Source organism: Eulemur rufifrons, chromosome 15, assembly GCF_041146395.1.
Source record: "Eulemur rufifrons isolate Redbay chromosome 15, OSU_ERuf_1, whole genome shotgun sequence".
In the NCBI taxonomy this organism is placed as follows: Eukaryota; Metazoa; Chordata; class Mammalia; order Primates; family Lemuridae; genus Eulemur; species Eulemur rufifrons.
The window spans coordinates 100655806-100672097 of NC_090997.1; the positions used below are offsets into that span (position 1 = coordinate 100655806).

The 16292-nt window shown below is 50.1% G+C and overlaps 1 protein-coding gene across 2 annotated transcripts in view; it reads left to right on the plus strand.

Annotated features, from left to right (window-relative positions):
• Nucleotides 1-16292, plus strand: part of ZDHHC14 (zinc finger DHHC-type palmitoyltransferase 14) — a 237790-nt gene that overhangs the window by 209051 nt on the left and 12447 nt on the right. For both annotated transcript variants that reach the window (XM_069487503.1, XM_069487504.1), the window contains exons 4-8: nt 478-615; nt 3861-3909; nt 11327-11429; nt 12562-12671; nt 15502-15604. In XM_069487503.1, the coding sequence (XP_069343604.1) occupies nt 478-615; nt 3861-3909; nt 11327-11429; nt 12562-12671; nt 15502-15604 (503 nt within the window). The remainder of the gene's footprint in view (nt 1-477; nt 616-3860; nt 3910-11326; nt 11430-12561; nt 12672-15501; nt 15605-16292) is intronic.

Sequence of the window (16292 nt, forward strand, 5' to 3'; positions counted from 1 at the left end):
TAACTGGGATGGGAGAACAAAGGATTGTCCTCTGTCCTGTCCTAGGCCCTTGTGACCTCCCTCTATGGCCACTTACTGTGCAAGGCTGGTCACCCAATACCATATCCAGCCCAGCCCAGGCCCCCACCATCAGGTGGTGTCAGTACCATCTTAGGGGAAGATTGTTTAGTGAGTGCAAGGAAGTCTCTTTTACAAAAGAAGGGAATCTTTTAAAGTAAACTTCTGTAAGTTGCCATTTGAGAACAATGCATATACTTTGTCTTTTTGAAACACCTAAGTTTTATAGAAAGAATAATTGTGTTCTTGAAATGTCTTGATGTTAAGCATTTCTCTGTGTGGTTAATTTAGAAATATGTAGTATGATATTGTTTTTGTTATATTTTCGGAGTTTTGGATGGGAGGGAAGGGGCTCCCTCCGGTAAAAAGACATTCTATTAATTGATTTCCACTTTTTTTCTTTTCTGCCTCTCGTTTCAGAACGGTTTGATCACCACTGTCCCTGGGTAGGCAACTGTGTGGGGAAAAGAAACTACAGATTTTTTTATATGTTTATTTTATCTCTGTCTTTTCTGACAGTCTTTATATTTGCATTCGTTATCACCCACGTCATTCTTCGTAAGTATGCTGGCGAAATCAGATTACGTATGTAACCATTTGCCTGACTGGTTTTCTGATTTAATTTTGATTTAATATTTTGGTCATTTCGGGCTCTCTCTTTCCCCTTCTTTCTCCCTGTCCCCTCCTCACTTCCTGCCAGCCCCTGTCGTCTCCTCCACTCCCTTCCTTCCTCCCTGTTTCCCTGCCGTCCCCCCAAAGAACCCCCCAGGGCCACGTTTTCGTCCTGTGGGACTTTTTCACCAACAAGACTTTTTCCTTGACACCGGTCCCTATCCCAGCCTCAGTGACTTCACTTTCTCTCCTGCTGCGGGGTCCCCTGGAAGGTCCAGCCCCACATTTTGCACAGAGGACAATGTGCCGCAGTGGTACCAGGGAACAAGAGAGCTTTTCCCTTAACCTGATCCCTACTTATGCAGGAACAGCCACCCTCCCTAGAGAAAATGTCTGGGGAGAGACACGGGTTTTCTTGCGCACAGATCTGTATGTGCGGAAAACTTAACCTTTGATGAGATGCCCTATTATCTGCTAGAACATGAGTAAATGGCCCCTAGCATGTAAAGGAAGCAACTTTATTTAAAATTAGATTTGGATGTAAATGATTTTAATATATATTTGCCTAAGCAAATGGCATGTTTTTCATTCCCCATTCTCAAGGTCATAACTTTGAATTTCTTTTGTCTCCTGGTCATTCACTTTCCTACAACAGGGAGTGATAAGGAGGAAGTTAATTTGTTTTGAATTGTAAATTGAAGCCTTTAAACTTCCATGACGGTGCCATTAGCGACATTAAAGACCAGCCTTGCCCTTGCCCACAAGCTTCCTGAAGTATAGCCACCCATTAGCAAGTACACAGCCCCTTTCTGGAATGTTTCCGGAGTATCTGAGCAGAGGCCTCAGTCTCTTCCCGTGCAGCAGAGCTGGAAACACGAGGGGGTGTTCTCAGGTTCCCGTTCTGTGCGTGTTTCCTCCCCTTCCCTTTGGCTGGGGTTCGTGCTGGGTGGTATGGAGTGTTTCACATTGGTTCTTTTTTAATATTAGTCTAATTTGGACAGTAAACAGACTATCCCAGATTCTCATAGATATTTTAAATCCTAGTTCCCATTCTTTCTGACTCATCTTTTATCTACATGTGACACAAATGTGTAACACATGCCCGAGAGCCATAACTGGTGGGGGCTTGCAAGAGGGCAGTGATCATCCATCGGAGCCCTTCACGCTGGCCGGGGTGACGCAGACGGTGGCTCTGCAGAGGCACCTCGCTCTCTTTTCAGAGTCTCACAAGGGCGAAAACGTGGCCAGGGTCCTGTCTGTGCGTTAGTAGATGAAAGAAGCAGAGAGAAAGCCTAGCATTATGTTATTTTCAAAGAAGCAACTGCTGACACAACTAGAGAAAAAATAAGCACCGATACTCCAGCATGCCTCTGGCACTGAGAAGTAGCGTTTATACATTGCATTTTATGTCATCTTTAGCAGCGTCAGCGTGCTGTCCTGTGCGTCCCCCGTCGGACTTGCGGCCTCGCCCCGCATTGTAGATGGCAGGGGTTGGTTTTCACTGCTCAGTGTGGTCCATAAACCCAGGGAACACACACGCACGTGCTCACGACGCACAGACCCACACACACTCTCACACACTCACATACACACAGTCACACACACACACAGAGTGAAGTCTGTCACCTGCCACCACAGTTGGATTGTGACGCACGTGGCTCTTTCACCTTCTCTAAAGTTTCACTCACCCCAGCTCCACCACACTGGAGTTTACTGTAGTTTATACTTAAATATTGTTAACCTAGTATTGTACAAAAAGAAAGTATTAAGAGTTTACCTATCTGCAAGTTATCTGAGCATTTTGGGCAAAAATGAATGAAGCTTTTCCTTCCCCCGTCTGCACCCCCTACACCCAACAACCCATGGGCCCCCGTCTGACTGGGCATGTGATGCTCTGGGGAAGGCCACAGGGTTTCTGTGGCAGCTGTCACCCACCCCCCAAGACTGGCATAGGCCAAAGGCAGAGAGCTGTCACCTGGGGCGTCTGCCAGGTGGCAAGCTCCGAGGGGGATGGTGGGAGAGCTCTGTGGTCCCCGAGATTCCTGGGCAGGCGAAGTCCGCAGTTCCTGATAGAGGAGGGAGGCGGGCCACACAACTGGGGTTCAGTGGAGAAAGTATAAATCCTTTTGCTCCCCTCATTTAGCCTCAGGGCTGTGCTTGCCCCAGGACCTGCTGGCCTAGCAGAGATGCGGAGGGAGCCTTAAGCACCTGTCTCTCCTTGTCAGCTCTCGATGACGTTTCTCTCCCATCCGTTCCTGCCAATTGTGTCCCACCTCATGGCACCTGGGCAGCCGATACAGAGGGAATGGGACCTCAGGAAGAATAGGAATCCACCCCCCTCTTCATCTTCCCATGGAGGGACACATGGGGACACGGTGGCCAGTCACATCCTGCAGCTAATTGCCACGGTGCAGCCAAGCCAGCGGTCAGAGACACCGCGGGGACGCTGGAGCACAGCTATTATAACAGTCCTCCCCATTCATTCCACTGTCACATGAGGGCTGGATTATGTCCCCTGGAGCACAGTGACTTCATGCAGCACAGAGGGACGCAGCATCCTTGCCCCAGATGGGGTCCTGAAGACTTCCTCTGTCTAGGCTTTTCCTTTCAGAAGTATGATGTCGATGCTTTTTGTCAGATGCCTCGTTACTCAAGCCCTTAGAGAAATGTTTTCTTGCACAGAGAGCTCATATTCAAATGTTCGTAAACCCAAAAGAAGTCAGTAATAAACTTCAGCTTTATGATTCTGTTTACTCTGGGTGCAGAGGATGAAGTCTTTTATATGTAGCCTACTTGATAGAACTTCCAGGGTCAAAAGTTAACACATTTCTGGAAAACAGAAGAGAAAAAATAGCATACAGTATTCTGTTTTCTTATTAAAATAAGGAAAACAAAGGAGTAATCAGAACTATAATTTATGTGAAAGTGTGCAGACATCCATCTGCTTTTATTGAAAAAATATCCTGCAGATGTTGGGCCTAATTATGAGTCTGCCGTTTTCTTGCTGAAAAACTTTAGTGGAATCTCAGTCTCATCAGTAAACCGAGTGTCACAGCACTTATGAAATGTAATTATTTAATTGATCTGTAGTCACCTATTATTTTTATGTAGATGAGACAGCTTTCAGCACGAAGGCTGTTTATCTCCAGGGGTGAGGGTCTGAAAACTAAATTTTGGTTTCATTCCCACAGGTTCACAGCAGACAGGATTCCTAAATGCACTTAAGGACAGCCCTGCGAGATATCCTTTCTGGTGGTCCTGTTTTGGCAGTGCCGACATGTTAAGTACCTGGCTGACCTTCTACTCTCTCACCTCCTCCCTCATCTGTTGCCTCGGCCTCTCTTCTCGTGAATCTTATTCTTTTCCGTTCTGTAAAGCATCCAAAGAACGCCCTCCCATTCGCTTGCATGAGTAGTAACGTCTCAATACTTGAGTCTCCAGGTGACCCAGCCGTGTCTAACTGGAAGCCTCCTTAGCTAGGAAGCCAGGCATGAGTCCTCCCCAGCCCAGAAACCAGCAGGGATTGTGTTCGATCAGGTTGGTTTGGAGAGAAGTAGGGCTGTGAGCTCCACCTGATCTCACTTTGATTGGCAGGTAGGTGGTCCATACGGGTGTTGATGGACGCCAGTGTGTGGGTGCACAGCCGGTGTGCAGTCACCAGGTGAGAATCCTCATCCCCTCTGAACGGCCTCCGTCCGGGGTTGCGGTTCAGCATTCCTTATGGATAACCTATGTTGCTGCCAGGAACAGAACACCTTTTTCGTAATCCCAAATGGATTAAAGATGGTCAATCTCAAGTCCTTTGGATGAATGAGGATGATCTTCCATCCTCCCAAACAGTATATATAGGCCCAAATCATAGCATTTGGAATCTGGAAAGAAAAATGTTCACCCATTAAGTGCTCAAATGGGCTCCCCCTCCATCCCCCCAGGTCCCCAGGTTTCACACTGTTTGGTGTGGAGTCAGTTGGTGGGACCCACTGACCTTCCTCTTCTGGGACCCGGTTCTCTTTCTCCATCATATAACCAGGTGGACTGGACTCAAACTCTCCATTACTGCCAGGAGTAATTTTCATCTTGTGGTAGAGAGGTGTTTTTTTTTTTTTTTTTTTTTTGACAGTCTCACTCTGTCGCCCGGGCTCGAGTGCCATGGCGTCAGCCTAGCTCACAGCAACCTCAAACTCCTAGGCTCAAGCGATCCTCCTGCCTCAGCCTCCTGAGTAGCTGGGACTACAGGTGTGTGCCACCATGCCCGGCTTATTTTTTCTATATATATTTTTAGTTGGCCAGATAATTTCTTTCTATTTTTAGTAGAGACTGGATCTTGCTCTTGCTCAGGCTGGTCTTGAACTCCTGAGCTCAAACGATCTGCCCGCCTTGGCCTCCCAGACTGCTAGGATTACAGGTGTGAGCCACCATGCCCAGCCGAGAGTTCTTAAAGAACGAAAAACTTTAATATGATGTACATATCATGCATTTCTTAAAGTAAACCAGCCCATATCCCTAAGAAAACTGGCTTGTGTGGTATTTAGAAAGATCTAAGGACAATGTCGTCCTGTATACATACATTTACTTCATAGACAGTATCTTTTCTGGCACTGCTGCGTTTATGGGCAGCATAGGATGTTGGTTCCAAGTCCAGATTCTATAGTCAACTAATATCTTTTTAATTGAAATCTGTACCGTGGAAGGGCCTGGGACATATGGAACATGTACAAAGGGGACTTGGAGAATAAATTCAACAGGTATGTCCTGTCTTCTACTAATAACACAGGAAGCTAGAGGTGGCTAGAAGTTGGCTGGAAGGAAAGGTGGCCCAGGCAATGAAATCTGCAATACCTGTGCTCTAAGAGCAGGTCCGGTGAGAAATGTCCTTCTCCCTCCTTCTCCCCAACCCTACCAGGCACGATATCCACCACTGTCACCTCTCTGTCCCCTCCTGTTTTCAAGGAGTGTTGGTTCAGCCTATCTCATAGCCAGGTCTTGCCTCTTTCCCGAAGGAAAAGGCTTGTCTAAGTCTTTCAGGGAATCGGTTGCTTCATGAAAACATGCTGGTCATATTAAGTTTTATAAATGCGCCTCAGAACTAGAATTGGGATCTGAGCTGCCAACCGGAACAAAGCCTAAAGGATGTGGCAGCCTCAGCCACCTCCTCCCCTGCCCTGGCATCTGTGCCTCCCCGAGACCGTGTGCAGGATGCCCGGCCGGCATTTCAGACACAGATACCCACAGGCCGCCTCCTCCCTGCTGAGGAAGGCTGACCTCAAGGCCTGGGTCATTTCAGCTGCCTGGTGTCCTAGCCCTGGGCGATCTGCTGCTCTGTGTGTCTCCTGGGCGCCACCTTTCGGGGGAGCACGGAGGAGCTGTGTGTGGTGGCTCTGTGTTCATCATCCCTCCAGACCTACCTCCCAGCTCTTGGATCTTATCCCATCATAATCCCCGCAGGACTCTCAAGGAAGGACTCGGGTAAAAGTCTTCTAATACCTGCTCCACTGCAATTAATCATGAGGTCCCGGGCCATTTGTAAACCCTTCTGCGTCTCAGTTTTTTGACCTGCAATAGTAAACCACTTTCTCCTGGGCAATGATAAGCTGAAGACGTCAGTCATCCAGAATACGTGTGGGAGACTCAACTCCAAACACAGCTTCCGGGCGTGGCCGGAGGATTTCAAAGAGGCTTCTTTTTGTGGCAACCACTTACTATTCTATTCCAGCAGTTCTCAAACTTTCTGTTCTCAGGACTCTTTTACACATTGAAAACTTATTAAGGACCCCAAAGAGCTTTTCATTATGTATATCGTGTAGGTGTATAAGTAGATTAGCTATTTATCATGTTTGAAATTATGACTGAGAAAATTTTCAAACGTGTGCAAGCATGTACAAGCCCACATTGCAGTCACATAAGAGCAAGGACGTCACCTCTCGTCACGCAACCTCCGGAAGAAGCCGCTGCGCAACAGGGGAGAGCGAGTGTGAAACTGGTAAACGCCGTTTTGGTTTTGATAGGGAAACAGCTTTGGCCCGACGCATCCCCCGAAAGGGTCCCTGAGGGCCACACTTTGAGAACCACCCGACTCTCCCTGCACCCCTCCTCTCAGCTGCCTTCTTTATCCCACGGGCCCCCGAGTCGCTCCTGGACTCTTGTCCCACTGCTGCTCTGGTGCTGTCAGTGCCTTGTTTTGTTTATTAGAAAAGTCTTCTTCTGCCCCACCCCCATGATGGCTCTTTTTCAGAATTTCTTACCCGTTCTTAAACATTTTGTCATAGAGATGAATTTTAGATGGTCAAATGCCATTTTGAAAATTCTAGTTGGAATTCTGGTGACTTCCTAGACCAATCTGGGGCAACCACACCCCTTTATTGCCTAATGTCAAAGTGCGCTCGAGACAAGGGTGGGAGAGATTGAAAGGGGACGGTCAAATGGTCCAGCCTAAAGGGTCTCAGACTGTCCACTTTGAAAGGGTCTGTCATGCAAATTGCCAGGAAGTCAACAGCCCCCACCCCAGACGCAGCGGCGGGCACTCAGGAGACGGGCACAGCCGTTTTCCCGTCTCTGTCTAAGGATTACAGGGTCATCTGGCTGACGAGGCGAATATGCTGACAAGTCCTTGAGCCTAAATATCTACAAGCATTAAATGCTGATGTAGGGCACTTTCCCTAGAGAACAAAGGAGAATATCACTGCTCTCTGCTCTTCCCTCAAAACTCTCCCTGTAAGTGAGCGTTGCCTATTTTACTGTAACTTTTAGGGAAAAAAATGATTGCAAATAACATATTTTCTTACATTTTAAACATCGGAACCTTTCATGCCTGGTTCTCTCCCGAGTCAGAGAACCTAAAGCAGAGTCAGATGGAGGCAGACTCAGGGGCACACATCTGCACCCCCAGAGAGACACCCCACACCGCCGTGCGGCACCCAGGGCCTCATAAGCCACAGGCATGGGAAGGAGAGGGACCCCCTCAGAGCCCTGGCCATTCTGGAATTCTGGTTCATAAGGAAATCAACACAAAAGACATACACAAACACACAGATTTTTAAAAATAAGATATTATTTGAATTTGGCACTTGGCACAAGATACCAGCATCACCAGCCTGATGGCTGGAATGTGGGGAGAAGATGGATTATGATGTACCGACAGAGACAGGTTCTTCACACTGGGTGGCTCTGAGGCCACGGGCTGAAGACAGGGTTCAGGGTCACAGGCAGTCCCAGCCTTGCCACCATGAGCACTGAGGCCTGCAAAGTGCCCTGTGACAATGCCATTGCTTGGGGCCTTGGGAAGGGTCCCAGTCTGGAGACCAGGTTCCAGTTCTGTTCTGACATGTATTGCTGTGTGAGCTCTTATAAGTGGCTTGGCCTCTCTGGGCCTTGGCTTCCTATCTGTAAAATGAAGAGATTAGAATAAACCAGGGCATTTATTTCCCCTGGAGGGATTTCAGAGGAGTTTTAAAAACTCCTAAAATTATTTTTAAAAATTGTGTTCATGTGTGTTTTTTCCTGAGAAAAGAGTGGGAACTTCAAAAGGTTAAAGACATGTGAGACATATGGTTCCATGATCTGTCACCTTCTAGGTTTCCCTAAACACTGAGGTGTCCTAACCGTTCTGCTGGCCAGTATTTCCACGTCCTGCACAGCCTTCCCCCGTGCTTGCCCTCTGGGGCAGACAGAGCCCACTCCCTTAGGGCAGGGAGCTGGTCCTTCCCCAGCCCCTCCTGCCCCCTGTGTGGGGCAGGTGCGGAGAAAGGTAGCTGGCGGCACTTCTAGGATTAAGCAGAAACTCGAGGGAGCGGTGTCCGTCCTCAGAGCAGCACTTTCCAGTCTTTCTCAGTTCCATAAACAGTGAGTACTTCGGTGTGCAACCTCTTGGGCTAGGGGTTACGGGAATTTGAAGCCATCGTCCCGGCCACAAAGGGTGCTCACTGTCTTAGTGGGAGCTGGTGGGGGCAGGGAGACAGAGGCTGGCAGCGGTCGCTGCTATAATTGAAACCCATCCCCGGTGCAGTAAACCAAAGTCCTACTCCTTATTAAAGTGACTCCCAGTAGAGCTGCATTGTTTCCTCTCATTTTTCTTTTCAAAAAAATCAGTAAATGAGTTTTAATACATTTAAGGGAAATTTATATTTCTTGATCTTATTTTCAACATGTATCTGTTGGGTCAGTGAGGAAATGAGTGTTTGGATACTTGCATCGCAGTCTGAGTGGGTTGGAAGGGGAACGACTTCGGCTGCTGTGGCTTCACGAGTCCCTGACAAGGAGTGTCCCATCTCCCCCTGGCAGGGGTCGGGGTCAGCCTCGGGCCACCTGCCCCTCAGCAAGGATTAGCAAAGGGACCAGCCCAAGGCTCTTCTGTCATCCTGGCAGAGCAGACTTCCAGCATTCAATTCCTAGCTCTGCTATTTTCCAAGCAAATGCTTTACTGCCTTCTGCCTCGGTTTCCCTACCTGTTAACTGGGAGTCGCCCTTCTCCCTGGGCTGCTCTGAGGATTGAGTTAGTTCACTGAAGCCTTTGGAACAGTACCTGACACATTGCCAGTGATGCCGGCTGTTGTCATGAATGATGATTCCTTAAGACGTACTATGGGGGAGTGTCAGCTGGGCCCCGGGGCGGGGTGTGTAAGTGGGCTGCATCCTACCTTGGCTTCATGTCATTTGGACACAGCTGCAAGCTAACAGTGGAACTGAATTCTGCTATTTATGTTTCTAAAGCACAAGAGATATTGCTTTAGATATTGTTGCTATAAACCTTTACAAATTCACGTCCGCTGGTTACGACGCCTCCTGACGGAGATGATGAGTGTAGGTGGCATTGCAAAAGTGCAGTGGCCGGGACACAGGCAGGTGCCACTGTAGATCCTGGATTCTCCTCCACTCTCACATGCCAGATTTTTTTTTATTATTATTTTAACACACTTCTTTTACTTTTTGATAGATCAAGCAGACAAAAATAATGAGAATAGAGAAGATTGAAATAATTAATGCAATAAACAAGCTTAGTCAAGACATGTAAAGAACATCACAACCCAACAATTTTTCTTTCTTATGTTTCAATAGATTTAGGAGGTACAGGTGGAGTTTTACTACATGGGCATATTGGATAGTGGGAAGTCTGAGTACATGCCAGTTTTTGTATGTTGATATGTATGAGTGTCATGTGTATTTTCACTTCCCCCTCATTCTACTTTGATTGTAAACTTCAGGTGACACAAAAGTATTTCTGAGATCGAAGTTCACTCCTTCATGTATTATTCAGTAAATAAATGTCTTGGTTCCATTCTTTATTCTTTTTTACCCATGACCGCTTCCTGCTTCCATTCTGTGTGTCTCCTCCTCTTCGATCTTTCTGTCTCCTGTCTTCCCTCCCAGCCTGTCCAAAGTGTCACACACCCAGTCTTCCCGACTCGGTCTCCCCTCCAGTCACCTCGTCACTTCCCTTGGATCCACTGCACCTTCCCTTTCAAGCCAGCAACTAACATGACTCCCACGTGGCCGCCGCCCTGTCTGTGCCCTCCCGCGTTGGGATGTGGGGAGGGACAGGGCGTCCGGGAGCCCTGATCTGGGGGAAGGCGGTTGAGGGCAAGACCATCCTTACTACATGGGCCACTATCCATGTGTCCCCATGTGCACCCGAGGCTCCCACCACAGCCATCTGCCCACCAGGGTAACCCTGGGAGCATTGGAGGGGGCTTGCCCAGGCTGGTGTAGCCCTGGGCAGGGGTCTGCTTCCCTGAGCCTCGTTGTCCCCTACCGGTCCTCCCTGCCGTCCACTTGTCCGCGAGCAGGCCAGTGAAAGTCAGCCAACAGACGGGAGCCCATTCTTTCTTCCCGTTTCATGTGTGTGGCCCGTGCGCCCAGATGATGGCATTACTCAGTCGTGACACTGCATTGGGTAGCGTACTCCGCAGTCTGGTCTAAAGATGAATCATATCCAACCTGGGAAAAATCAGTGGGGATGTGTTACGGTATGAGCTGCGTGGCTTCTGTCCTTGGAAGCACCAGGAAAGCATGAGTGTTTACTTTCTCCAGCATGTCATTGATTTATTGAGAGGGGATGCAAGGTGTGTGTTTAAACTCCCAGACCCACAATGAATGTTTTTTTGTTTTTTTTTCCTGAGAAACATCTGTATCTTGTAAATAGAATTTTGTAAACATCTGTGAGACAAAAATTCTCTGGTCTTTTCAAACTGCCACACTCTTGGCTGATCGATCTCCTGTGCTGAAGAATGCCAAGCTTTTCTCCTTTGGTTGTGACAGTCTGGTGGGCTCCTGACTTCTCACTCGATGTCCTGTGGGAATTCCTGTCCCCCAGTTGCCTGTCCAGCAGCTGAGGGCAGCCTTCTATGTTGGGGATTGGCTGAGGGCTGGGAAAAGGTCCCCTAAGTAAAAACGCCCCTGACCCTGAGGCAGTGTCCACTGCAGGGAGGGGACGGGTGATGATCAAGGAGTCCCCCAGTCATGACAAGCCACAGCTGCTGCTCGGCCCTGGGGAAGGTGACACACCCCTGCCCTGAGGAGTCCCCCTCTGGTTAGAGAGAAAACCGGAGGAAGAGTGGGAAGCCGTGCCGGGCTAGAGAGAGGGCAGAAGCCCGAGGTCCTTGCCGCCTCTGTGGGTGGCCGAGGGATGCTCTCCCACTCCCGTTGGCCTCCTTGACTCGGCCACCGTGCTGGAGGCCGTGGTCTGCTTCTTCTCCGTCTGGTCCATCGTCGGCCTCTCAGGTTTCCACACCTACCTGATCAGCTCCAACCAGACGACGAACGAAGACGTAAGTTCCCGACTGTGGGGCACGGGTGCTCCTTGGAGTTTGGCAGTGGAGGAGGAACAGGATGGAGGGGTGTGGGGTCCCCTTCTCCCTGCAGCCCGCTCCAGAGGTGAGCCTTGGGAGCACAGGGTGTGCGGTGGCGGCATTTCCACATGCCCTTCCCGCAGTTTCTCCACCAGGAATCTGTGTTCTCTTCTTCTTTTCTGACCATGTCAGTTAGACGCTAGGAGTGGCCAGGTGACACCCGTTTCTGGCCCTGAGGAGAAGGTGCTTTCTGTTCCCGTTACTAGTTTTGTGAGCAGTTGTCACACTTCCCCCTAGCCCAACGGAGGGCTGACCTCTAGGAGTGAATGTTTGTGTCTGCCCTTCATGTTATACTTAATATCTCAGTTTAGGTTTTGGAGGAAATTGCCCTGACCCAAAGTTCAACATTTTGTCCAGGATTATGTGCTTATACTTAATGCAGATGGAGAGGAGATAAAAAAAAAAACAGGTGCACAATGGTGGAAAATATTTCTTGATAAGCATGGTCCTCTTTGTTCTTAATCCTTAGATGTTGACAGAAGTCTCTGTCCACACGTGAATTAAATGTCTCAGAACAGGTCAGTTACCTTAAACAAAAGCTTGAGGAAATTGGTGGTGATAAGACAGGTGAGATGAGAGCATGGTAATGCAGTTGTTTGTATTTGGCAAGTACGAATATTAGAATCAGCAAAACAGACTGTTTTGGCAACACCTGAGACTGATTTCTTACAGCCTGTCAACGGGCAGTTAGGGGGACCACGTTAGCTTTCTCGACTCCCCTCCATTTAATTACCTCCTAGGGCACATGTGAGTGTGAAAACATCTCTGCTGGCTTGGGTGAGAGGGCCTGTTAGTACCATGTGGTACAAATGAAAGATTACTGTCCCCAGGGGATCCTACTCTTTTCCCGAATCTCACCTGCTGTTTTGAGATATTTCCAAGTTTGAGGTAAATGCCTATTTTCCTTGAGAAAAGTACCTCAGTTTCTTTTGGTGAATAAGTGAGGAAAGTTTATTCGCATTCTTTATGGGCCTCTCATGGTCCAACTGGCCTAAAATGTGCCATTGATACGAAGGCTATTGTATGTTATTGACTGTTTTTTTTCTTTCAGATTAAAGGGTCTTGGTCAAATAAAAGAGGTAAAGAAAATTACAATCCCTACAGCTATGGAAATATCTTCACAAACTGCTGCGTCGCCCTGTGTGGGCCCATCTCGCCAAGGTAAGAGTCAGGACGCAGCAGGCTCTTTAATTAACAGAGCTCGGAAAACTCACCTTGGTCACTCAGGTCTCGTGGGGTGGGGGGATGGTACCAACCGCCAGCTGACCGCTGTGTGCCCTGTAGACGCGGCCTCCATGAAACAGAGACCCGGCTCCATGTGTCATGTCGCTCTTCACACCTCTTTCAGTTTTCAACTGGGTTTATGTCGGATTTGGGGAACAGTCTCCTAGAGCTCACAATAGGAAAGCCCAAGCATGCGGTGCGGGTCATTACCGAATGATGCTGCGCACCTGTGGCGAGCAGGGCGCCAGGGCACACGTGTAGGAAGGAAGCAACGAGAAGACCTGTGGAAATAAGTGCTGACAGCTGATTTGTCCACAGTATAAATGCCAAAACCATCCCTAGAGATCCACGTGGACTGGCGTAGCTGAGACTGTGGTAATGACAATGATGACGACAGTATTAATAATGGCAGTACCTGACATTTGCTGGATCAGTGCGGGGTCCTGCTCTAAGTGCTTTGCCTGTACTAACGGCATCAGAATTGCCAAGTTCATTGAAAGTCAATGCCTCCCACCCCCAAGCCCACCCCGGGTGGGAGACCTGTGGGGTCCCCACTCCCTCAGCTCCCGGCCACCAGCGGGAAGAGGATTCTGGGCAGGGGTCGGGTGCTGCTGGCCCCGTGTTAATGCTCTCAGACCTGGCGGGGCTTTGAGGCTGGCCTGTCCTCTCCAGAGAGTCTCCTCTGAGAACCTCCCATTGCAACTTCCCCAGTGCAGGCAGGATCCTTCCCGCAGTGCTCACTCGCCTGCTGCTTCAGCCCCAGGCCTGCAGCCGTCCGCCCTGCATGGGCCTCTGTGGGCCCCTCCAGGGCTCTCTGAGCTGAGTCCTGCAGTAGTTTCCTGGGGCTCTGAACAAAGTGAAATGGGGGCTTGCAACATTTGCAACACCAGAAAGTTATTCTCCCACAGGAGGGAGGCTAGAAGTCTGAAATCAAGGTGTCAGAAGACTGTGCCCCCTCCAGGACACTGGGGAGGGTCCTTCCTAGTCTTGTCACAGCTCCTGGTGGCAGCCAGCAGTCCTTGATGTCTCTTAGCTGGGACCCCTACAATGTCTGCCTCTGCCGCCGCATGGCAGTGTTTCTGGACCTTCACGTGACATCCTTTTCCCCATGTCACTGTTGTCTGTTCTTATAAGGACACCAGTCACATTGGATGAAGACCCACCCCAATCGGGTATGAACTCAACTTGGTTACATCTGCAAAGACCCTGTTTCCAAATAAGGTCCCACTCACAGGTACCAGAGTTAGGACTTCAACATGTGTTTCTGCACAGTTTAACCCGTGGCATTCCCCCAAGCCAACTACACTGGCTCTCTGCCATGGGACCCGCACCTGGACCCTCAGCCGGCCCCAAGAGCCAGCCCCTCCCCAGTCCTTACCCTTCTCTGCTCTTGTCCCCTTCAGCCTTTTGAACCGTTGAAGGGGGGTTGCAAAGCTGGTTTGAGAGACCCCCTTTGACGTCCTGCACAGGGTCCGGCTGGTCCCTTTGCAACGTGCGGGTTCTTGTTGCCTGTTGTTTTCTCCAAGTCTTTGGGGATTCGGCTGGAACCGAGGGGAGAGAGTCCCATTCCAAGATCCAGTCACAGTGATTTCTATGGTCCATTATTCTGTCACTTAAATACCTGCAGGTGTAGTTGGGAAATCAATTCCCATCTTCTGGAAGCTGAGCTGACAAGTGGGAGGCTCTGCTCCTTGAACAGAACACCCTCCGGCAGCCCAGGTGGTCGCCCCCACCGGCAGGGTATGTTTTTGCATCTTGTGGAAGCTGCTGAGGACGTCAGGGGCGATCTGTGCTGTGAGTGTGGCCCGTCCAACGCAGTGGGGGCCACACCAGGGGTCCCCTTCATTAGCTGAGCCTGCTGCTGCTCTTTACATTGCTGCCCTTAGACTCAAGGTCAACGCTGAGCCTTCACTGGGGAGAAGAAAGGCAGCTCTTCCGATGGCACAGGAAACCACCACCCTCCCCTCTGAGGGGACAGCACCACAGGGCACAGGAACTGAGGGCTTTGGAGCCATATTCAGCAACTTGTCTGGGGGAGACCAAGGACCCGTTTTTTATTCATTCCGTCAACAAGCGTTAGCTCAGCACCTACTGAGTGCCAGTCTCAGAGCCACCGTGATTGAAGCGGCTCCGAGGCTGGTATAGACAGGGGCCTCTATCCCTGTGTCTTTGGGCCAGGCACGAGGCAGGTGCTGTGGGGGGCAGAGGAAGACCCTGCCCTTGGGAGCTTGTGGGCTGCTAGACAAAGACGACGCTGTGTAGACCCACTGTGACGCTCGGGAGGATCAGGTGCAGGGAACGCAGCGAGGAGAGAAAGGGGCAAGTGGCCACCGGACGAGAGCAGGGGCCGCAGCACTTTTGAACCTGACCTTGAAGAATGGACAGCAGAGTGGAAGGAAAAGTGACGTTGGGTGGGGAAGAAAACAGCCGGAACAAAAATACAGAGGCGGCAAAGCAGGTGTGGGCGGGTGGGCTGTGCTGTGTAGACAGCACTCTGGACACGTCTGTTGAATGAATGTAATAAAAAGAGCGGGTTTAAGGCTGGAGAGGAACCTTGAGAACCGATGGCGACGGGTGGAGGTTGACCAGCGAGGAGGCCCCCGCATCAGTGGACGAGAAGGGAGGTGCTGGGGTCTGAGCAGCTCGAGGGTCGCAAGGTGCCTGCGTTTGGGCGGCACAGGGAGAGGGAGCCAGACACACAGGACACGGTGTCCACCAGCCTTTGGATTTTATTCACTCTGCCCCTGTGTTGTGTCTCCTCCCGCAGCCTCATTGACAGAAGAGGGTACATCCAGCCCGACACCCCACAGCCGGCAGCGCCTTCCAACGGCATCACCATGTACGGGGCCACGCAGTCACAAAGCGACATGGTAGGAGCCGCCGTGCCGCCTCCCCTCCCGCTTGCTGCCCGCTGTCAGGCCCGGGCAGCCACCCGGAGTGGGACTAACGGGCTCGGAAGGGGGGTGGGATGTTGAAGGAAAGGCGACGGCCGCTGGGTCTGGTCTGCCTGTTCTGACCTGTGCAGGGGAAATTCACACACGAAGTCTCTTGGCTGAAATGGCTGCGGCCCCTGCCAACCCTGAGCCCGGTGTGAGTCCCTGATCTTTGCGGCTCCACTGGTAGGTTAGGAGGGCAGAGACGCTCAGGCCCCGCACAGGGCAGAGCCGCCTCCTCCTCCCAGGAGAAGGTAAACACTGTGACCCTTAGCCCACCCTCTCCTCCCACCCGCCCTGACCGGCACACCCGAGGCTGAGAAGCCAGCACTTGACGAGAGACTGGGGGACGTGCCACCGTCTGGCCTTCATGCCACACTTCTCTTGCGGGATTGTGCGTTGCTTTCTTATTTGTTCCATATTTCTTGCATTTGTGGGATAAATCCCACTTGGTCATGGTGTATAATCCTTTTTATATGTTGCTAGATTAAGTTTGTTAGTATTTTGTTGAGGACTTTTTTCATCTGTATTCATGAGCGATATTGTCTGCAGTTTTCTTGTGAAGGCTTTGTCTTGTGTTGGTGTTGGGGTGACGCTTGCTGGCTTCACGGGATGAGTTAAAAAC